Source organism: Nomascus leucogenys, chromosome 10, assembly GCF_006542625.1.
Source record: "Nomascus leucogenys isolate Asia chromosome 10, Asia_NLE_v1, whole genome shotgun sequence".
Classification (NCBI taxonomy): domain Eukaryota; kingdom Metazoa; phylum Chordata; class Mammalia; order Primates; family Hylobatidae; genus Nomascus; species Nomascus leucogenys.
In genome coordinates this window covers 77490415-77513536 of record NC_044390.1, presented here as the reverse complement: position 1 = coordinate 77513536, position 23122 = coordinate 77490415, and the positions used below count along the sequence as shown (strand labels likewise).

The 23122-nt window shown below is 45.5% G+C and overlaps 1 protein-coding gene and 1 pseudogene across 4 annotated transcripts in view; one reads left to right on the top strand and one right to left on the bottom strand.

Annotated features, from left to right (window-relative positions):
- The window catches only part of ANAPC7 (anaphase promoting complex subunit 7), a 31427-nt gene that overhangs the window by 3598 nt on the left and 4707 nt on the right, over window positions 1-23122 (top strand). For all 3 annotated transcript variants that reach the window (XM_030821368.1, XM_030821369.1, XM_030821367.1), the window contains exons 2-8: window positions 4178-4364; window positions 5476-5595; window positions 12811-12922; window positions 13540-13693; window positions 14768-14910; window positions 18571-18688; window positions 19548-19744. In XM_030821368.1, the coding sequence (XP_030677228.1) occupies window positions 4178-4364; window positions 5476-5595; window positions 12811-12922; window positions 13540-13693; window positions 14768-14910; window positions 18571-18688; window positions 19548-19744 (1031 nt within the window). The remainder of the gene's footprint in view (window positions 1-4177; window positions 4365-5475; window positions 5596-12810; window positions 12923-13539; window positions 13694-14767; window positions 14911-18570; window positions 18689-19547; window positions 19745-23122) is intronic.
- LOC115836997 lies at window positions 759-1137 on the bottom strand (annotated as a pseudogene). The gene has a single exon (XR_004032058.1). The product of XR_004032058.1 is annotated as a 60S ribosomal protein L37 pseudogene (transcript).

Sequence of the window (23122 nt, the reverse complement as noted above, 5' to 3'; positions counted from 1 at the left end):
GGGATTACAGGCATGAGCAACCGCTCCTGGCCGTTTTTTTTTTTTTTTTTTGAGACGGAGTCTCCCTCTTTCTCCCAGGCCGGACTGCAGTGGCACTATCTTGGCTCACTGCAAGCTCCACCTCCCAGGTTCGCTCCACCTCCCAGGTTCACGCCATTCTCCTGCCTCAGCCTCCCAAGTAGCTGGGACTACAGGCGCCTGCCACCACACCTGGCTAATTTTTTGTATTTTTAGTAGAGACAGGGTTTCACCGTGTTAGCCAGGATGGTCTCGATCTCCTGACCTTGTGATCCACCCGCCTCAGCTTCCCAAAGTGCTGGGATTACAGGCGTGAGCCACCGCCCCGGCCCCGTTTTTTGTTTTTTTGTTTTTTTTTTTTGCCTGAGACAGAGTCTCTCTCTCTGTCACCCAGGCTGGAGTGCAGTGGTGGGATCTTGGCTCACTGCAACCTCCACCTCCCAGGTTCAAGCGAATCTCCTGCCTCAGCCTCTAAGTAGCTAGGATTATAGGCATAAGCCACCGCACATGGCCACAATAATGCAATTCTGTGGGTTTTAGTGTATTTACAAAATTGTATGATCATCACCATGATCTAACTCCAGAAAGTTTTCATTATCCCAACAAAAAGAAACTCTGTGTGTGTTAGTAATCACTCTCCAATTGTCCCTTCCTCCTGCAAAGGGTATTCATACTAATGTATGATAAATCATACTAATAAATGTATGATAAATCATACTAATCAAATCATACTAATGTATTTTTTTATTTTTTTTATTTTTTAAAACCAGAACATTTATTGCATGACTAATTGTTGACATTCTTAAGATGAACTGGATGCTGCAACAGCTGCCCTCTTGGGTTTAGGTGTTGTTCCTTCACGGAATCCATGCCTGAATCTGCGGTATACAATTTTTAGGTGCCTCATTCGACCAGTTCTGGTGGTATTTCGTCTTTTAGCCTTGGCACTCCAGTTATACTTTCTCTTGCGCTTGGCAGGGTAGCCACATTTGCCACAGGTCGACTTCTGAAGGTGGTAGGCCTTAGAGCCACAGCAGCGGCACAATGTGTGCGTCTTATTGCGATGCTTTCCAAACGATGACGTTCCCTTCATCATCTCGCTTCTGCGGCCGAGACCAGAAAGCTGTTTTTGTTTTTTTTTTTAAGAGACAAGATCTCACTATGTTGATCAGACTCTAGGCTCAAGCAATCTTCCCACCTCAACCTCCCAAAGTGTTGGGATTACAGGTGTGAGCCACTGTGCCTAGCTTGTTGAGAAATTAACTATCTACAGAATTATTCGACTCGGCCAGGTACGGTGGCTCACGCCTGTAATCCCAGCACTTTGGGAGGCTGAGGTGGGTGGATCGTGAGGTCAGGAGTTTGAGACCAGCCATGGCCAACATGGTGAAACCCCGTCTCTACTAGAAATACAAAAATTAGCTGGGCGAGTTGGCAGTCGCCTATAATCCTAGCTACTCGGGAGGCTGAGGCAGGAGAATTGCTTGAACCCTGGAGGCGGGGGTTGTAGTGAGCCGAGATTGTGCCACTGCATTCTAGCCTGGGCGACAGAGTAAGACTCCTTCTCAAAAAAAAAAAAAAAAAAAAAAAAAAAAATTATTCAGCTCATTCTGTTCTTTCATATAAGCAACTATAACTTTGTTTTTCTTGTTTTTGTTTTTGGAGATGGAGTTTGGCTCTTGTTGCCCAGGCTGGAGTGCAATGGCACACTATCTCTGCTCACCGCAACCTCTGCCTCCCAGATTCAAGTGATTCTCCTGCCTCAGCCTCCCGAATAGCGGGGATTACAGGCATGTGCCACCACACCAGGCTAATTTTGTATTTTTAGTAGAGACGGGGTTTCTCCATGTTGGTCAGGTCCTGAACTTAGGTGATCCACCTGCCTTGGCCTCCCAAAGTGCTAGGATTACAACAGGCATGAGCCACCATGCCCGGCCTGCTATAGCTTTTACTTGTCAAAGAAAAACAGTAAACTTCTTCCTCTTATTTGGGAAGGAGTGGAATTGGGGGTTGAAAATATGAGTTCGTCATTAGGAATGGTGGTCAACTTCTAGGCAGTTATAATTCTTGACTGTAATACTCAAGGTTAAATAAACAGTTTTAAAACATTGGTTCCTTTACACTGTCCTGAAATCCCTGAGACTCAAGGAGGTAATAATTCTAGTGCTAGTGAAGTTTACTTTTTTTTTTTTTGAGACAGGGTTTCATTCCCCGTTGCCCAGGCTGGTGTACAATGGCATGATCTCGGCCCACTGCAACTTCTGTCTCCTGGGCTCAAGCGAGTGTCCTGTCTTAGCCTCCTAAGTAGCTGGGATTACAGGCATGCACCACCATGCCTGGCTAATTTTTGTATTTTCTTTTTTTTTTTGAGACGGAGTTTCACTTGTCACCCAGGCTGGAGTGCAGTGGCATGATCTCGACTCACCGCAACCTCTGCCTCCCAGGTTCAAGTCATTCTCCTGCCTTAGCCTCCCAAGTAGCTGGGATTACAGGCACTCGCCACCGCACCTGGCTAATTTTTGTATTTTTACGAGAGACGGGGTTTCACCTTATTGGCCAGGCTAGTCTCAAACTCCCAACCTTCAGTGATCTGCCTGCCTTGGCCTCCCAAAGTGCTCGGATTACAGGTGCAAGCCACTGAGCTCAGCCTAAATAAACTTTTATCAAGGCCAATCCTCTTGCTATCCCATTGGCTTTCCCGTTCTTTTTTTTTTAAGACAGAGTTTCACTCTTGTCGCCCAGGCTGGAGTGTAGTGGTGCAGTCTCGGCTCACAGCAACCTCCGCCTCCCGGGTTCAAGTGATTCTCCTGTCTCAACCTCCTGAGTAGCTGGGATTACAGGCATGCGCCACCACGCCCGGCTAATTTTGTATTTTTAGTAGAGATGGCTTCACCATGTTGGTTAGGCTAGTCTTAAACTCCTGACCTCAGGTGATCTGCCTGCCTTGGTGTCCCAAAGTGCTGGGATTATAGGCATGAGCCACCACGCCCAGACCCCCATTCTCCTTTTATAGTGGCATTTTCTTTAGTTTTGTTTTTTTTTTTTGGTTTTTTTTTTGAGACAAGATCTCGCTCTGTCGCCAGGCTGGAGTGCAAGTGCAGTGGCGTGATCTCGGCTTACTATAACCTCCACCTCCTGGGTTCAAGCAATTCTGCCTCAGCTTCCCGAGTAGCTGGGACTACAGGCGCCTGCCACCACTCCCAGCTAATTTTTGTAATTTTAGTAGAGCTGGGGTTTCACTGTGTTGGCAAGGATGATCTCGGTCTTGTGATCTCGTGATCTGCCCGCCTCGGCCTCCCAGAGTGGTGGGGTTACAGGCGTGAGCCACCGTGCCCAGCCTTTATTTAGCATTTGAAGAGCTTTCAGGTCTTTTCAAACTTCTTTTTGTGCATTGTTTTTTTGTTGTTGTTGTTATTGAGATGGAGTCTGGCTCTGTCGCCCAGGCTGGAGTGCAGTGGCATGATCTTGGCTCACTACAAGCCTCCTGGGTTCATGCCAGTCTCCTGCCTCAGCCTCCCAAGTAGCTGGTATTACAGGCGCCTGCCACTGTGCCTGGCTAATTTTTTGTATTTTTTAGTAGAGATGGGGTTTCACTGCGTTAGCCAGGATGGTCTCGATCTCCTGACCTTGAGATCCACCCCCCTCAGCCTCCCAAAGTGCTGGGATTACAGGCGTGAGCCACCGCGCCCAGCCTGTGCAGCCTGTTTTTAAAAACGATTCAAAGTGGTGAGGTTTCTCTATACTTCATCTTAATATGAGAGTATGGATAGATATATATCAGACTGTTAAAAGGGCCTGGTGGCCGGGCATGGTGGCTCATGCCTGTAATCCCAGCACTTTGGAAGGCTGATGCAGGTAGATCACTTGAGGTCGGGAGTTTGAGACCAGCCTGGCCAACATGGCGAAACCCCATTTCTACTAAAAAAACAAAAATTAGCTGGGTGTGGTGGCATGTGCCTGTAATCTCAGCTACTCGGGAGGCTGAGGAAGGAGAATCACTTGAACCCGGGAGGTGGAAGTTGCAGTGAGTCGAGATCATGCCACTGCACTCCAGCCTGGGTGACAGAGTGAGAATCTATTTCAAAAAAAAAAAAAAGTTGGGGGAGCTTGGATTGAAAGGGAGGAAAAGATGTATTACATTTTCTCTTTTGTTTTCTAGTGAGTTATTTTCCCCATCTCAGAAGTACCAGCTTTTGGTGTATCATGCAGATTCTCTCTTTCATGATAAGGAATATCGGAATGCTGTGAGTAAGTATACCATGGCTTTACAGCAGAAGAAAGCGCTAAGTAAAACTTCAAAAGTGAGACCTTCAACTGGAAATTCTGCATCTACTCCACAAAGTCAGGTAATTGGAGATAGAATTGTGATTTTTTTTTTTTTTTTTTTTTTTTTGAGAAAGACTCCCAAGAATTTAGAACAGGGGTCCCCAAGCCCCAGTACCTGGTCTGTTAGGAACCAGGCTGCACAGCAGGAGGTGGGTGGAGGGCTAGTGAATATTACTGCCTGAGCTCTGCCTCCTGTCAGATCAGCTACGGCATTAGATTCTTATAGGAACACAAACCCTATTGTGAACTACACATGCTAGGATCTAGGTTGTGTGTTCCTTATTATAATCTGACTAATGCCTGATCTGAGGTGGAACAGTTTCATCCTGAAACCACCCCCTCACCCCCCATCTGTGGAAAAATTGTCTTTCATGAAACTGGTCCTGGGTGCCAAAAAGGTTGGGGACCACTGATTTAGATGATAGCTAATTAGATGTAGAAGATGAGGCCAGGCACAGTGGCTCACACCTGTAATCCAAGCACTTCCAGAGGCGGAGGTAGGAGGACTTGAGGTCAGGAGTTTGAGACTAGCCTTGGCAACATAGTGAGACCCCTGTCTTTACAAAACTGGGCATGGTGGTACACACCTTTAGTCCTAGCTACTCAGAAGGCCAAGGTGGGAGGATCGCTTGAGACTAGGAGTCTAAGACTGCAGTAAATCATGTTTGCACCACTGCACTGCAGCCTAAGCAACAGAGAGAGACCCTGTCTCAAAAAAAAAACCAAAAACAAAGGCCGGGCGCGGTGGCTCACGCTTGTAATCCCAGCACTTTGGGAGGCCGAGGCAGGCGGATCACGAGGTCAGGAGATCGAGACCACGGTGAAACCCCATCTCTACTAAAAATACAAAAAATTAGCTGGGCGTGGTGGCGGGCGCCTGTAGTCCCAGCTACTCGGAGAGGCTGAGGCAGGAGAATGGCGTGAACCCGGGAGGCGGAGCTTGCAGTGAGCTGAGATTGCGCCACTGCACTCCAGCCTGGGCGACAGAGCAAGACTCCGTCTCAAAAAAAAAACAAAAACAAAAACAAAAAAAGAATTGCTGGGTCATATGATAACTCTATGTTTAACGTTTTGAAGAACTGTCATATTGTTGGAATAATGTTTCAAATAGATATTTCCATTGTCTTTTAGTGTCTTCCATCTGAAATTGAAGTGAAATACAAAATGGCTGAATGTTATACAATGCTAAAACAAGATAAAGATGCCATTGCTATACTTGATGGGATCCCTTCAAGACAAAGAACTCCCAAAGTAAGTTGAATGTTTATGTTTTTCTCCTCAGCTGTCCTAACCCTGCTCCCTCCCTCCATGTTTTCTCATGCATTAAGGAGTCCATGTGAACATTTTACCCATGATTCTAATTCTCATTTTCTTCCTCTTCATGGAATGGAGGCGGGGGACCCTGAAAATCCAGCTGATGAAAATGATAGCTGGAGAATACTACACATGCCTTTTTTTTTTTTTTGAGACGGAGTCTTGCTCTGTCGCCCAGGCTGGAGTGCAGTGGCGCAGTCTTGGCTCACTGCAAGCTCCGCCTCCCAGGTTCACGCCATTCTCCTGCCTCAGCCTCTCCGAGTAGCTGGGACTACAGGTGCCCACCACCACGCCCGGCTAATTTTTTGTATTTTTAGTAGAGACAGGGTTTCACTGTGGTCTCGATCTCCTGACCTCGTGATCCGCCCCCCTCGGCCTCCCAAAGTGCTGGGATTACAAGCGTGAGCCACCGCGCCCGGCCGTACACATGCTTATTCTTTGTTTTTTCTTTTTTTTTTATGTTTAACTTAATATTTTTTGAGACAGAGTCTCACTGTCACCCAGGCTACAGTGCAGTGTTGTGATCCTGGCTCACTGCAGCTTCAACCTCCCAGGCTTAAGCAGTCCTCCCAACTCAGCCTCCCAAATAGCTGGGATTACAGTTGCATGCTGCCACACCCGGCTATTTTTTTTTTTTTTTTTTGAGTTGGAGTTTCGCTCTTGTTGCCCAGGCTGGAGTGCAATAGCATGGGGGCTCGCTGCAACCTCCATCTCCCAAGTACAAGCGATTCTCCTGCCTCAACCTCCCGAGTAGCTGGGATTATAGGCGCCTGCCATCACGCCAGGCTAATTTTTTTGTATTTTTAGTAGAGATGGGGTTTTGCCATGTTGGCCAGGCTGGTCTTGAACTCCTGACCTCAGGTGATCTGCCCACCTTGGCCTCCCAAAGTGTTGGGATTACAGGCGGGAGCCACCGCACCTGGCCAGTTTTATTTTTGGTAGAGACAGGGTTCCACTGTGTTGCCCAGGCTGGTCTCAAACTCCTAGGCTCAAACTGTCCTCCCACTTTGGCCTCCCAAAGGGCTGGGATTACAGGTGTGAGACGCCACTCCAAGCCTATTTTTTTTGTTTTGTTTTTTTGTTTTGAGACAGAGTCTTGCTCTGTCATCCAGGCTGCAGTGCAGTGGTGCGATCTTGGCTCACTGCAACCACCACCTCCCGAGTTCAAGTGATTCTCCTGCCTCAGCCTCCTGAGTAGCTGGGACTACAGGCACCCACCACCATGCCCAGCTAATTTTTGTGTTTTTGGTAGAGATGGTGTTTCACCATATTGGCCAGGCTGGTCTTGAACTCCTGACTTTGTGATTCGTCTGCCGCAGCCTCCCAAAGTGCTAGGATTACAGGCGTGAGCCACCATGCCCAGCTATTTTTTTTTTTTTTTTTTTTTTGAGAGGGAGTTTTGCTCTCAGTGCCCAGGCTGGAGTGCAATGGCGCAATCTCAGCTCAGTGCAACCTCTGCCTCCTGGGTTCAAGCAATTCTCCTGCCTCAGTCTCCCAAATAGCTGGGATTACAGGCATGCACCACCATGTCCAACTAATTTTGTAATTATAGTAGAGACGGGGTTTCTCCATGTTGGTCAGGCTGGTCTTGAAGTCACGACCTCAGGTGATCCACCCACTTTGGCCTCCCAGAGTGCTGGGATTACAGGCGTGAGCCACTGTGACCGGCCTTTTTTTTTTTTTTTTTTTTTTTTTTAATAGAGATGGTCTCCACTATTTGCCCAGGTTGGTCCCAAACTTCTGGGCTCAAGTTGTCCTCCCACCTTAGCCTCCCAAATTGCTGGGATTACAGGCAGGAGCCACTGCACCTGGCCTCTTCATGTTTGTTTTTGTTTTTAAGTGAAAGTGAATTTATTAATAAAATAAAGGAATAAAGAATGGCTACTCCATAGACAGAGAAGCCTTTGATATTTCTTGTTATAGGAAATAATGATTTATTTGCAAAACACTTGCAGGTGGCAAAAATACTTTTTTAGAACTTCATTTTTTGCCTTCCATAGGTGTACACATTTGGTAATGGGGGTGGTTTTATTCCTTTGTTTTCGAAATTAATACCGTAAGATTCTTTTATCCTTATTTATATGTAGAATATGTCTTTGTGTTTGATTTGGCAGCATATTATAGTGAAGAAAACACCTTTAACTAAAATCAAAAGATCTGGTGTCAGCTGGGCACGGTGGCTCATGCCTGTAATCCCAGCACTTTGGGAGGCCGAGGTGGGTGAATCACCTGAGGTCAGGAGTTCAAGACCAGCTTGACCAACATGGAGAAACCCTGTCTGTACTAAAAATATAAAATTAACCGGGTGTGGTGGCACGTGCCTGTAATCTCAGCTACTCCGGAGGCTGAGGCAGGAGAATCGCTTGAACCCAGGAGGCAGAGGTTGCGGTGAGCTGACATGGTGCCATTGCACTCCAGCCTGGGCAAGAAGAGTGAAACTCCATCTCAAAAAAAAAAAAAAAAAAGGCTGGGCGCGGTGGCTAACGCTTGTAATCCCAGCACTTTGGGAGGCCGAGGCGGGCGGATCACGAGGTCAGGAGATCGAGACCACGGTGAAACCCTGTCTCTACTAAAAATACAAAAAATTAGCCGGGCATGGTGGCGGGCGCCTGTAGTCCCAGCTACTCGGAGAGGCTGAGGCAGGAGAATGGCGTGAACCCGGGAGGCGGAGCTTGCAGTGAGCCGAGATTGCGCCACTGCGCTCCAGCCTGGGCGACAGAGTGAGACTCCGTCTCAAAAAAAAAAAAAAAGATCTGGTGTCTAGTTTGAGTTTAGGGGCATACAAGCTGTGTGCAGTGTGAACTTGGGCAAGTTACCAATTTGTGAGCTTTACTACTTTTTTATTTATAAAATGAGAAGAATAGTATTTTTTCTGTTACTTTTATAAATACCAAATAAATTCATGAATGTGAGAGTATATCAGTATTTAATATTCTAATAATACTGTCATGTCTCCTGCCTTGCTCATTTTATTGAAAAACTGTTTTTTGCAACTTGTGCTTAACAATAAGGAATTTTATAGGTAAAATGACGTGTGCATCCTCCTGCCTTTAAAAGATACGAAATCTAAGCAGTAGGGGCCTGGTGTATTTTAGTTAGTGCTGCTTCATCCAAGTCTTGCTGAACTTTAACAAAACTTGATGAGAACATGTTAAACACCTCCTCATATTAAGGTATTACTTACTATTTTCTGAGTTTTTGAAGCTATTTCTTCAGTATGATGGTGCCTGCTATTAAAAATACTTGAAAGTTTATTATGAATTAACCACTCTCATAATAAGCCTGGATGCTGTATACCAAATCCTGTTCTGGTAACCTGTGAAAGTCTTCTCTTACTCCAAGAATAATCTTTTTGCACAGATGAAGAATGTCTGCTGCAATACTCAAGGTATCTTCCTTTCGTAAGAAGCCTTTTTTTTTTTTTTTTTTTTTTTTTGAGGTGGAGTCTTCCTGTGTCGCCAGGCGGGAGTGCAGTGGCACAATCTTGGCTCACTGCAACCTCCACCTCCCAGATTCAAGCGATTCTCCTACCTCAGCCTCCCGAGTAGCTGGGACTACAGGCGTGCGCCACCACGCCTGGCTACTTTTTTGCATTTTAGTAGAGACGGGGTTTCACCATGTTGGCCAGGATGGTCTCGATCTGACCTTAGGTGATCCGCCTGCCTTGGCCTCCCAAAGTGCTGGGATTACAGGCGTGAGCCACCACGCCCGGCCAAGAAGCCATTTTAATTATAAACTTTGAAGGATACTGTTCCTTACTTTATTAGAAATATACCATAATCTCCTTCATAATGACCTGTGGATATTTGTAGGACATTTTTTTTTGGAAATAGTAATGGCAAAGCATCTCAGCTTTATAGCATCCACTGCTTGATTTTCATTGCCATCATTCTTAGAGCAACTGTATGAGTCTGCATTTGTCAGCAGTACGTATCCTTCATTCTGTAGTGCTCTTACGGCTAGGAGCAAAGATGTGTGCCTCAAACATAAACCTATAACATTTACAGTTTTTCTTTCTTGTCCGTTAGGGAGTTAACTGGCTTCTCAGTCTGTGTAAAGGACAAGGAAGTGAGTCAAAATATGTCTAAATGAATGTCTGTTAATGTATGGTAAACATCGCCACATATTCCCTCACATTTTAAAGGAAAATTCCAGTGTTAGATTATTAAATCTTGGTAAATCTTCATCTTTTAAGAGTAAACATACCAACATAGAATTTCGTACTCAGTTTTTAGAAAATGATGACTGCTTGTGTTTGTAACTGGTGGCATGTGGCTTTATGATGTTCTTAAGTGAGGATCTATTTTTAAAATAGTTGACTTTTTTTTTTTTTTTTTTTGAGATGGAGTCTGTCTCTGTTGCCCGGGCTGGAGTACAATGGCATGATCTCAGCTCACTGCAGCCTCCGCCTCCTGGGTTCAAGCGATTCTCCTGTCTCAGCCTCCTGAGTAGCTGGGACTACAGGCGCATGCCGCTGCACCTGGCTAATTTTTTGTATTTTAGTAGAGACGGGGTTTCACCATGTTGGCCAGGCTGGTCTCGATCTCCTGACCTCGTGATCCACCCGCCTCGGCCTCCCAAAGTGCTGGGATTACAGGCTTGAGCCACCGCGCCCGGCCAATAATTGACTTTTTCATTAGGTATTACTCAAAACTCATTCTTTTAAAGTGACAGTCGAGTAGCTTAAAGGAAATTTTGATATTTGTTGAGACAGATAGTCCATCAGTCATACATAGTTTGTTAATATAACCAGCAGTCAAGAAAGGATCTTAAATTTAACTTTTTATTCTTTACAAGTATTGACATCAATCCTGGAGTTTTCCTTTAACTATTTTTCTTTGCATTTTCAAAATAGTAGCCTAATATGGAAAATCTGAGGCCAAGTAAAAAATAATTTTTAGTATTTCATTATTCCATTGTTTGAATTAGTGTGAATTAATGCTATATTAGATTGTTTTATATAATGTAGGTCTATAATTGGAACAGATGTTCTTTATCTTTAGAGCCACTCTTTCTAGTAAATATCTGGCATACCAAGCCACAGATAATCGAGGAGATTGGGGGTTGACCTTTTTTATTTTGTGCCCTCACATTGACTGCTTCCTTAGGTTAATGATCTAGCAAATAACTGTTGTGTTTAAAATCTACTAATTTTGCCAGACACGGTGGCTCACGCCTGTAATCCCAGCACTTTGGGAGGCTGAGGTGGGTGGATCACCTGAGGTCAGGAGTTCGAGACCAGCCTGGCCAACATGATGAAACCCCGTCTCTACTAAAAGTACAAAAAAAAAAAAATTAGCTGGGCATGGGGGCGGGTGCCTGTAATCCCAGCTACTTAGGAGGCTGAGGCAGGAGAATCACTTGAACCCAGGAGGCAGAGGTTGCAGTGAGCCGAGATCACGCCATCGCACTCTAGCCTCGGTGACAAGCATGAAACTCCGTCTCAAAAAGAAAAAAAAGGCCGGGCGTGGTGGCTCACGCTTGTAATCCCAGCACTTTGGGAGGCCGAGGCGGGCGGATCACAAGGTCAGGAGATCAAGACCATGGTGAAACCCCGTCTCTACTAAAAATACAAAAAAAAATTAGCCAGGCGTGGTGGCGGGCGCCTGTAGTCCCAGCTACTCGGAGAGGCTGAGGCAGGAGAATGGCGTGAACCTGGGAGTCGGAGCTTGCAGTGAGCTGAGATTGCGCCACTGCACTCCAGCCTGGGTGACAGAGCGAGACTCTGTCTCAAAAAAAAAAAAAAAAAAATCTAATTTTAAATTGGAATATTGTGTTTATCTGTGTACTATTAGGAAGGTCTTTTATCACTTGCCTATAACTTCTACATTCTTTGGAACTTTTAGTTTTTTTTTTTTGAGATGGAGTCTCGCTCTGTCTCCCAGTGTGGAGTGCAGTGGCGCAATCTCGGCTCACTGCAAGCTCCGCCTTCCGGGTTCACGTCATTCTCCTACCTCAGCCTCCCAAGTAGCTGGGACTACAGGTGCCCGCCACCACGCCCAGCTAATTTTTTGTATTTTTTAGTAGAGACGGGGTTTCACCACGTTAGCCAGGATGGTCTTGATCTCCTGATCTCGTGATCCACCCACCTCGGCCTCCCAAAGTGCTGGGATTACAGGCATGTGCCACTGCGCCCAGCCAGAACTTTTAGATTTTCTCAAGTTTCCCAGTTGCATGTTAGGTAGGGTTATTTTAATTTAGCTTTACAAAGTTACATATTTAAATTATGCTAAAATGCAGCTGTCTGCACTCACTGGATTTGAATAGTGTAGCTGATTTTTGTAGCATTACTTTAGTGAGTTAGTACCTACAGGCCAAAGCCTTAAGTGTTAGAAAGGCTAGAGTCTAGCCACAAGTCGAATTGTCAGAGAAAAGCCAAATATTATACTTCTTTATCTGTCTTTCTGTATCATTTCCTTTTTAGGAAAAACTGATCTGATACTTCTTAACTAGCTATGTCAAGAGTTTCTCACTTTCTTATGTGAGATAGTTCATCTTCTGTTTTAAGATCAAGAAAGAATCAAGTTAACTAGCATTCTCTACCATTTCTTAAATGAATGTTATTCCAGTTTCCAGAGGGCAGCGTCTTTTGTTCAGATATTACTGGGCCTTGTGGGAAGGTAATGTGACTTTCCTCTTAGGGATGGGAGGAGCTAGGGAAAGGAAGGGTAGTAATTTCTTCTTTCTTTTTTTTTTGAGATGGAGTCTCGCTCTGTAGCCCAGGCTGGAGTGCAGTGGCATGATCTTGGCTCACTGCAAGCTCCGCCTCCCGGGTTCACACCATTCTCCTGCCTCAGCCTCCCAAGTAGCTGGGACTACAGGCGCCTGCCACCACACCCGGCTAATTTTTTGTATTTTTAGTAGAGATGGGGTTTCACCGTGTTAGCCAGGATGGTCTCGATCCCCTGGCCTCGTGATCCGCCCACCTCAGCTTCCCAGAGTGCTGGGATTACAGGTGTGAGCCACCGTGCCCGGCCAATTTCTTCTTTCTTTTGAAGAATGGGGTCAGTCTCCCTTTATTTGCACAGGGTTGTGGGTAGATTTTCCAGTAAAAAGTAAATAACTGGTAATGAAAATTAGGACTTTTTCATAGTGAGAGATTTTCTTTGCAATATACACTTATTTTACTATCTGTTATTTGTGTTTATACAGATAAACATGATGCTGGCAAACCTGTACAAGAAGGCTGGTCAGGAGCGCCCTTCAGTCACCAGCTATAAGGAGGTGCTAAGGCAGTGCCCATTAGCCCTTGATGCCATTCTAGGTAAAGATATTTTCTGCCTGTTTTCATGGCATGTTTACTGTCAAAGATAGTAGTTCTCAGTCTTGCCTGTATATTAGAATAACTTTATTTTTTTAAAAGTTCCCCTCCAGAGAGTGATTTAGTAGGATTCCTGTTGTCACATATTCAATCAAGAAATACTTAATTATGGTTTTTGGCCGGGCATGGTGGCTTACACCTGTAATTCTAGCACTTTGGGAGGTTGAGGTGGGTGGATTGCCTGAGCTCAGGAGGTCGAGACCAGCCTGGGCAACATGGCACAACCCCGTCTCTACTAAAAATACAAAAATTAGCCAGGCATGGTGGCGCGTGCCTGTAGTCCCAGCTCCTTGGGAGGCTGGGGCGTGAGTATCGCTTGAACTCAGGAGGCAGAGGTTGCAGTGAGCTGAGATTGTGCCACTGCATTCCAGCCCAGGGGGACAGAGCAAGACTCTGTCTCAAAAAGAAAAGAAATACTAAATTATGGTTTTTGTGTCATGCATCGCTCAGAATAGGGAAACGGTTGCCTTTTAGCCAAGGGAAAATGTAGCCCATTGCTCCTTGCATGTGGAAGAGAGATATCGTGCCTTACTTTCTTTCTTCTGCTTTCTGTTGTTTAGGCTTGTTGTCCCTTTCTGTAAAAGGGGCAGAGGTGGCATCCATGACAATGAATGTGATCCAAACCGTGCCTAACTTGGACTGGCTCTCTGTGTGGATCAAAGCGTATGCTTTTGTGCACACTGGTGACAACTCAAGAGCAATCAATACCATCTGGTGAGAGCCACAAAGTTAATTCAGTGTTCTTGAGGCCCTTTGCTGGTCTGAAAGTCTGATGTATCTGAAGTAGCAAAAAGAAAAATGAGATGCTTCTCTCTTGGTGCTGCAGCCATCTCTCGGATGTGTTAGTCTTTTATACTGAATGGTCCCAAATGTAATCATGTAATCATCTCTGTTGGGGACCTGTAAAAATATAAATCTGACTGAGTTTAGCTCTGTGCCTGCACAGGTAGTAACCCTTGCAAAGCAAAGCAGGCTACCTTGGTGTGTCATTCTTTTTTTTTTTTTTTTTTTTTTTTTGAGACAAGGTGTCTCTCTCTCTCTCACCCAGGCTAGAGTGCAGTGGTGCAGTCACAGCTCAGTGTAGCCTTGACCTGTCAATCTCCCGGGCTCAAACCATCCTCCTGCTCAGCCTCCTGAGTATCTGGGACTACAGGCGCATGCCACCACACCCAGCTAATTTTTGTATGTTTTTGTAGAGATGGGATTTCACCATGTTGCCCAAGCTGGTCTTGAATTCCTGGGCTCAAGTGATTCTCCCACGTGGGCCTCCCAAAGTGCTGGGATTATAGACGTGAGCCACCACGCCTCGCCTTGATCTATCATTCTTCAGCCTGGAAGAAAATCATTTTGCACTCACCAGAAGCTTAGTTTATTGCAGCATCTAACCTAGCTTGCCTTCTTAGGACTAGGGATTTTCTTTATATTCAGATAAAGTTCAAGGACAAGGAGAGGTTTGGGCTTGTGTTATGCAAAGTCATTTACTTGAGTAATAAATTGGTGTCACTTGTGAATGACATTACCTTTAACACCATGTAGCATATGTTGTGTTCTGAAGAACTGCAATCACAAAGTTATTTGTTGGTACTGAGAGATTTCTGCTTTATTCTGTGTTTTTGCTATCCTGTCCTATATAACTTTTTTAAAGTCATAAGCTTAAAGTTTTTTATTACGAAGAATTTTATATTTATGCAAAAGAAAATAGTATCTGTGTGACCAATCATCCAGATTCAACAACTAAGAGGATTTATAATAGATTTAAAGGTTCAGTGTTTAATAAATATCTTAAAGTTCACTAGAGAAAAAATCCTTATTGCGAGATAACGTGGACCTACTGGGAAGCTTAGCAGATCTGTACTTCAGAGCTGGAGACAATAAAAACTCTGTCCTCAAGTTTGAACAGGCACAGATGTTGGATCCTTATCTGATAAAAGGTAAGTAATTCTTGGGGCAGGAAGACAGTGGCTGTTGTGGGGGGGATCAGAGATAATAGGGAGAATATGCAGCATGAATACTCGATACCAAGTTTCATAGAAATGGTGTATAAAACTTACAGTAGTCTTTTACTTTTTTTAGATCGTGACACATGTCTCTAACGCTTAGGTAATACCATTTGAGCAGTTGTTTTTGCTTGAATTCAAGTGTCTTCTCCCCACAGATCATTATTTGGCTTTTTTTCTTTTGAGGGGGTCATAGCTCCTTCTTATGACTTATAAATTTATGATGTGCCTGACTGAGAATTTGGATGGCATCTCTAAAACCATAATATCCTTTTAGGGAATCTTGTTTTGCCTTGTTCTTAGTATAATTTGAAAGGAGTAAGAAAGGGATAAGGTGATTAAAGGCAGTAATTAGGTGTGAACAACAGAAAAATCACTGATCTTAAAAAAGATTGCAGGTGAAGGGTAATCTTCACAGGGACCTCCAAGAGATGGCAGCTGGGACACTGGCAGTGAGTGCTCAGGAATAGTGGGAAATAAGGTCAGATAGATATGCTGTCTATTCGTAAAGGCCCCAAAAAGGCCATCATTAATACAGGGCTTTGTGACAATAAACAGTCTTATGAGCTCTTAACCCAGGGGAATGGTGGAGCTGGGAAGGGGCCATCCCAAGCATTTAGATGAGGAAGCAGATCTAGAAGGATGGATTTGTTTGCACAAGATCTCCCCTCGCCTCAAGTGCTTATTCCTCTTCTCCAAGCTGCCTGCACCCATGATGAAAATGATGTTTTAGAAATACTAGTCTGGCAGCAGCTGGCAGCTTGCAATCTCAGACCCAGGCCCAGGGGCTAGCAGGAGCATTGCAGTGATCTTGGCTTGAGAGGAATTTTCACGGGAATCTGAAGGGATAGCAAGGGATGGAAGAGAATGGTGGCAAGAGATGGGTAACAGTGAGCATAGGTCACTTTTTATAGAATGTGGGTGAGAATAAAGCGGGGGCTGCAGAGAGGAGTGATTTTTTATTTGTTTGAGATGGAGTTTCACTCTTGTCGCCCAGGCAGGAGTGCAGTGGCACAATCTCTGCTCACTGCAACCTCTGCCTCCCGGTTAAAGTGACTCTCCCACCTCAGCCTCCCGAGTAGCTGGGATTATAGGCGCCCGCCACCACACCCAACTAATTTTTGTATTTTTTTAAGAAGAGACGGGGGTTTCACCATATTAGCCAGGCTGGTCTGCAACTCCTGACTTTAGGTAATCCACCCACCTCAGTCTCCCTGAGTGTTGGGATTGCAGGCCTCAGCCACTGCACCCAGCCTGAGGCAGTGACCTTTAATGAACTGCATTCTGGATAGAACTACGAGCTTTTTTCTGGAATAGGCCGACTTTTTCTGAGACTGGTTGGCTTTTCAGCAGCGTATTTCTGATGGTCTAGAACTCTTGGAAGAGAGACCTTAGTTGATGCCTTTTTTGGGCCTTTTCTGGTTGGGTTAGGGTAGCTGTGTATCACGCCACAGGATAGAAAGACAAACACTTCCTGAAAATAGCAGGCTTTCAAATTGTGAGGTAGGTTGTTCTGCTCCTTTGGTATTTTTTTTTTTTTTTTTTTTTTTTTTTTTTTTTTTTTTTTTTTTTTTTTGTGAGACAGAGTCTCACAGGCTGGAGTGCACTGGTGCGATCTCGGCTCACTGCAACCTCCACCTCCTGGTTTAAGCAATTTTCTGCCTTAGCCTCTTGAGTAGCTGGGATTACAGGTGTGTGCCACCATGCCTGGCTAGTTTTTGTATTTTTAGTAGAGATGGGGTTTCACCGTCTTGGCCAGGCTGGTCTTGAACTCCCACCTTGGCCTCCCAAAGTGCCGGGATTATAGGCGTGAGTCACCGTGCCCGGCCTCCTTTGGTTTTTGATTTTGTTTTTGTTGTTAGAGACAGGGTCTCACTCTGTCACTCAGGTGGGAGTGGTGCAAACAGCTCACTGCAGCCTTGACCTCCTGGGCTCAAGCAATCCTCCTGTCTTAGCCTCCTGAGTAGCTGGGACCACAGGCATGTGCCACTGTGCTTGGCTAATTTTTTTTCTTTTTATTTTATTTTATTTTTTAGACATAGGCTTACTCTATCGCCCAGGCTGGAGTGCAGTGGTGCAATCTTGACTCACTGCAACCTCTGCCCTCTGAGTTCAAGCAATTCTCCTGCCTCAGCCTCCCGAGTAGCTGGTATTACAGGCGCCTGCCACTGTGCCTGGCTAATTTTTTGTATTTTTAGTAGAGATGGGGTTTCACTGTCTTGGCCAAGCTGGTCTTGAACTCCTGACCTCGTGATCCACCTGCCTCAGCCTCCCAAAGTGCTGGGATTACAGGCATGAGCCACCGCACCTAGCCCTTTTTTCTTTTCTTTTCTTTTTTTTTTGAAACGGAGTCTTGCTCTATAGCCAAGGCTACAGTGCAGTGGCGCAATCTCAGCTCACTGCAACCTCTGCCTCCCTGGTTCAGGCGATTCTCCTGCCTCAACCTCCTGAGTAGCTGGGATTACAGGCACACGCCACCACGCCCAGCTAATTTTTTTTTTTTTTTTGAGACAGAGTCTCGCTCTGTCACCCAGGCTGGAGTGCAGTGGCGCAATCTCGGCTCACTGCAAGCTCCGCCTCCCGGGTTCACGCCATTCTCCTGCCTCAGCCTCTCCAAGTAGCTGGGACTACAGGCGCCCGCCACCACGCCCGGCTAATTTTTTGTATTTTTAGTAGAGACGGGGTTTCACCGTGTTAGCCAGGATGGTCTCGATCTCCTGACCTCGTGATCTGCCCGCCTCGGCCTCCCAAAGTGCTGGGATTACAAGCGTGAGCCACCACGCCCGGCCACGCCCAGCTAATTTTTGTATTTTTAGTAGAGAGACGGTTTCACCTGTTAGTCAGCCTGGTCTCGAACCCCTGACCTCGTAATCTGCCCACCTTGGCCTCCCAAAGTGCTGGGTTTACAGGCATGAGCCATCGCACCCGGCCACTTGGCTGATATTTTAAAATTTCTTTAGAGACAGGGTCTCACCTTATTGCCCAGGCTGGTCTTAAACTCCTGGGCCCGGGTGATCCTCCTGCCTCCGCCACTGAGAGTGCCAGGATTACAGGTGTGAGCCACCATGCCCAGCTGGGTTTTGCATTTCTTTTTTTTTTTTTTTTTTTTTTTTTTTTGAGACGGAGTCTCAGTCTGTCGCCCAGGCAGTGCAGTGGCGTGATCTCGGCTCACTGCCACCTCTGTCTCCCTGGTTCAAGTGATCCTCCTGCCTCAGCCTCCCAAGTAGCTGGGATTACAGGCACGTGCCACTATGCCCGGCTAATTTTTTGTATTTTCAGTAGAGACGAGGTTTCACTGTGTTAGCCAGGATGGTCTCAATTTCCTGACCTTGTGATCCGCCTGCCTTAGCCTCTTGAAGTGCTGGGATTACAGGTGTGAGCCACTGCGCCTGGCCTGGGTTTTGCATTTTAATAGTCACTTTGGAGGAAACTGGAATAGGTAGTAGTGGGAGGAGCCTGTGATGGTGGAAGGGGCTTAGTCCCTGCAGGAGCTGGGGCCTCAGCATGGGGTCTGATGTTGGGTGCTACTCCTGTGTGTGGGACCCCTGCTTCTTTGCTTAAAACACCTCTTCTCACTGTGTCCTTCTCTTCTAGGAATGGATGTATATGGCTACCTACTGGCACGAGAAGGGCGGCTGGAGGATGTTGAGAACCTTGGATGCCGCCTTTTCAATATCTCTGATCAGCATGCAGAACCGTGGGTGGTTTCTGGGTATGATTATGCATTCTCTTTTCTCCCTAGTTGTCAGTAGATTAAGAGATTGTGGTTCCTCCTGAAGAGAATATAAATTGAAAGTGCAGGTTTAAGAGGTAATCACCTGGCCAGGCATGGTGGCTCATGCCTGTAATCTCAACACTTTGGGAGACTGAGACAGGTGGATCGCTTGAACCCAGGAGGCAGAGGTTGCAGTGAGCCAAGATCGTGCCACTGCACTCCAGGTGGGTGGCAGAGTGAGATTTTGTCTCAAAAATAAATAAATAAATAAATAAATAAATAAAGAGGTAATTACTTGAGGCCAGGAGTTTGAGACCAGCCTGGGCAATGTAGCAAGACCCTGTCTCTATAAATATATATGTATATGTATATTTTTTAAAAGGATAATCAGCCCTGGATTCAAATCATGGTTTATGACTCTGGATGCATTATTTACCTATCTGGGTCTGTATTCTCATTTGGAAAATGGGCTAATAACCTCTCCTAGGATTAAGCATTAACTGAGTTGGTGAATGCATTGTGCTTAGTACTGAGCCATCAGTGATGGGACCAGAAGATGCTCCTTTGTTATTAACCTGGCTTTACAAATTCTCTGAATGCCTCTCTGCTAATAACTAATATCCAGATCATAGTTTTTTTCATAATTTTTCCCTTCCATATCAAGATTTCCCCTTAAAAATAAATAGTGGATTTTTTGGTTTGTTTTGCTTTTCTGCTAATATCTTAGGTTAAAACTGTAAGTGTTGTTTGGAATAAGGATTATGTTCAGGGCCTTCAATATGATTTTTGGATCAAGTTTCTTTGTAGTCTTCTCTTGGATAACTTCTGGGGTTTTTTGTTTTTTTTTTTTCTCCAGCTGTCACAGCTTTTATAGCAAACGCTACTCCCGGGCCCTCTATTTAGGAGCCAAGGCCATTCAGCTGAACAGTAATAGTGTTCAAGCTTTGCTACTTAAGGGAGCAGCACTTAGGAACATGGGCAGAGTCCAAGAAGCAATAATCCACTTTCGGGAGGCCATACGGCTCGCACCTTGTCGCTTAGATTGTTATGAAGGTAAGATAGAAAACATAGGTGAATGGTGTGAATCCGTGGGTGTGGCAACAGCCCTCAGATGGAAGGTTTCATTAGGCCAGCACTTCCCAAACTCTGTTAGAATAATCTGGGGAAGTTGGCCGGACGTGGTAGCTCACACCTGTAGTCTCAGCACTTTGGGAGGCCAAGACGGGCAGATCATGAGGTCAAGAGATTGAGACCATCCTGGCCAACATGGTGAAACCCCGTCTCTACTAAAAATACAAAAATTAGCTGGGAATGGTGGCTCACACCTGTAGTCCCAGCTACTTGGGAGGCTGAGGCAGGATAATCTCTTGAACCTGGGAGACGGAGGTTGTAGTGAGCCGAGATTGCGCCACTGCACTCCAGCCTGGCGACAGAGCGAGACTCCCATCTATTTAAAAAAAAAAAAAAAAAAAAACCATCATCCGGGGAAGCTTTTCAGTATCCTGACATTGGGTCTCTCCAGTGTAGATGGAAATATATGGAATTGGGAATAGACATTGACATTTTTGGAGGTCACCAGGTGTTACCAATGTGCAGACAGGTTTGGGAACCACTGCACTAGGCATTTTACATTTATTTAGGACTTTCACTGGATTTGTCACCCCATACTTTCAGAATCCATTTTTTCTGATTCTTTTTCTTCTGGTTTTTGGTGAGGGGATAGTTGGGATGGGGTTTTTTTTTTGTCCTCCCACCCCTCGCCCCCATCCAATGTGGCGTACTTATTAATATGAATCTCTCTGTGTCAGGCACCATGCAAGATCACTTAGTTTGCCTATTTTTTTTTCCTCTTATTCCTCTTTTTTTTTTTTTTTGAGATGGAGTCTCACTTTGTTGCCGAGGCTGGAGTGCAGTGGCACGATCTCGGCTCACTGCAAGCTCCACCTCCCGGGTTAATGCCATTCTCCTGCCTCAACCTCCCAGTAGCTGGGATTACACCTGGCTAATTTTTTGTATTTTTAGTAGAGACAGGGTTTCACCGTGCTAGCCAGGATGGTCTCAATCTCCTGACCTTGTGATCCACCCGCCTTGGCATCCCAAAGTGCTGGGATTACAGGCATGAGCCACCGTGCCCCCTGGCCCTGTTTTTTTTTGTTTGTTTGTTTGTTTGTTTGTTTGTTTTTTTGAGACAGAGTCTCACCCTGTCACCCAGGCTGGAGTGCAATGGCATGATCTTGGCTCATTGCAACCTCTACCTTCCGAGTTCAAACGATTCTCCTGCCTCAGCCTCCCGAGTAGCTGGGATTACAGGTGCCCACCACCACGCCCAGCTAATTTTTGTATTTTTTAGTGAGATGGAATTTCACCATGTTGGCCAGGCTTGTCTCGAACTCCTGACCTTGTGAGCTGCCTGCCTTGGCCTCCCAGAGTGCTGGGATTACAGGCATGAGCCACCACAACCGGCCTATTTTTTTTATTTTTATTTGAGATAGTGTCTCACTCTGTTGCCCAGGCTGGAGTGCAGTGGTGCAATCTCAGCTCACTGCAACCTCCACTTGCCGGGTTTAAGTGATTCTCCTGCCTCAGCCTCCTGAGTAGGTGAGATTACAGGCGTGCACCACCACACCCAGCTCATTTTTGTATTTTTAGTAGAGATGGGATTTTGCCGTGTTAGCCAGGCTGGTCCCGAACTCCTGGGCTCAAGTGATCTGCCCAGTTCAGCCTCCTAAAGTGCTGAGATTACAGGTGTGAACCACTGTACATGGCCTGTTAGGCCTATTCTTTTTCGTGGCCATCTTACCTTGGGCCAGAGTTAGTACTCGTGGGATAACTCCACATCCATATGATAGTGTTGGCTGTGGGAATGGGTCTGTTCATTGTGACCTCCAGAGTGGGCACAATCAGGGTCCAACTTTGTTTTGTTATGTAATATTTTAAGTTCATGTGAATTGACCCTGGGAGTTCAAAGGAGCTGTGCCAGTTTCAGCAACGTTTGGTGACTCAGTCACAGACATTAAAATAGATCTTACAAGATGCAGTTCCTCCAAAACATATTTTTATAAGCATTTAAAAATAAACCCAGGAGTCTAGGAGTGATTTGCTCTTAACAGGAAGATGAGTTCAAATTTGAGAAATAAAATTTGGATGTTGGGAAAGAGAACAAATCTGCTTATATAGCCAGAGAGCTGTGCCTCTGGATTTGTTGGGGGGATAGAGGATTGTCTTTGTTCTGAAAGAAGCTTCAGCGAACCAACCATTGATTTCAGATTAACTTCTTGATCCTGAAACTGTAACTTCCCTGTCTTCCCAGCTGCTGTTATCATGTTAATTCCATTATACTGCATGCCTGTTTCACCAGAGCTCAGGGATGCGGTTGAATAGCCTGTCCTATAATATTTGGACAGTGGATGTTTCCCAGTTGGCCAGTGAGGCTTCCCTTTGATGTTTCTTACAGTTTCCAGTTGGAGCTTCCTTCTTTTGCTGGTAGAGGTTTAGGTTAGGCAAGTGCATTGTTTTCTCCTGAAGTTCTAGTAGGGCTTTATCAGGGAAGTAAAACTATTCAGTAAGTAATTGCAAACAACTGTATGTGGAATCCAATATGTTGCCCTTAAGAGTTCGGTAATTGGCCAGGTATGGTGGCTCATGCCTGTAATCCTAGCACTTTGGGGAGGCCAAGGCGGGTGGATCACCTGAGGTCAGGAGTTTGAGACCAGCCTGGCCAACATGGTGAAATACCATCTCTACTAAAAATAGAAAAAAATTTAGCCAGGCATGGTGGCGCACGCCTGTAGTCCCACCTACTCGGGAGGCTGAGGCAGGAGAATCGCTTGAACCCAGGAGACATGGGTTGCAGTGAGCTGTCACCACTACCCTCCAGCCTGGGTGACAGAGCAAGACTCCATTTCAAAAAAAAAAAAAAGTTAGAATTAGGTAATTTCTGGTTAAGTAACCATAGTGTGTGGAAGGGTGTGCATGAATGTTATAAATGCTGCTAGGGTGGAGGAGTATGCAGAGAAAATCTGCCAAGTCTTGTGTGGGTTTGGGGTTTTAAGCTGTTTTTTTGTTTTGATGAGTGCTTTGTGCCAAAAAGTTATTCCTCTGTTCTCCTCAACTTATTGGCACGAAGAGTTGAGAGTTGACTCTTCTCAAGGTGGCCTCCTCATAGGGCGTCTCGCTGTGGGTGTGGAAAGAGGCAAGGGCTGCCAGTTGCAGTCTGTTTGGTGCATCTGATAAAGTACTGTTCATCTCGTTTAGGGAAGCCCTCAGCAAGTGCCTTTTGAGACAGCTGTTATATTTCAAATAAAAGAGTCTTTCTCCCTAGGTTGCTTGACAATAGGTCCTTTATTTGTCAAACTGGAAATTCACTTTAAGACTCTAGGAGCCAGGCCCGGCACGGTGGCTCACGCCTGTAATCCTAATACTTTGGGAGGC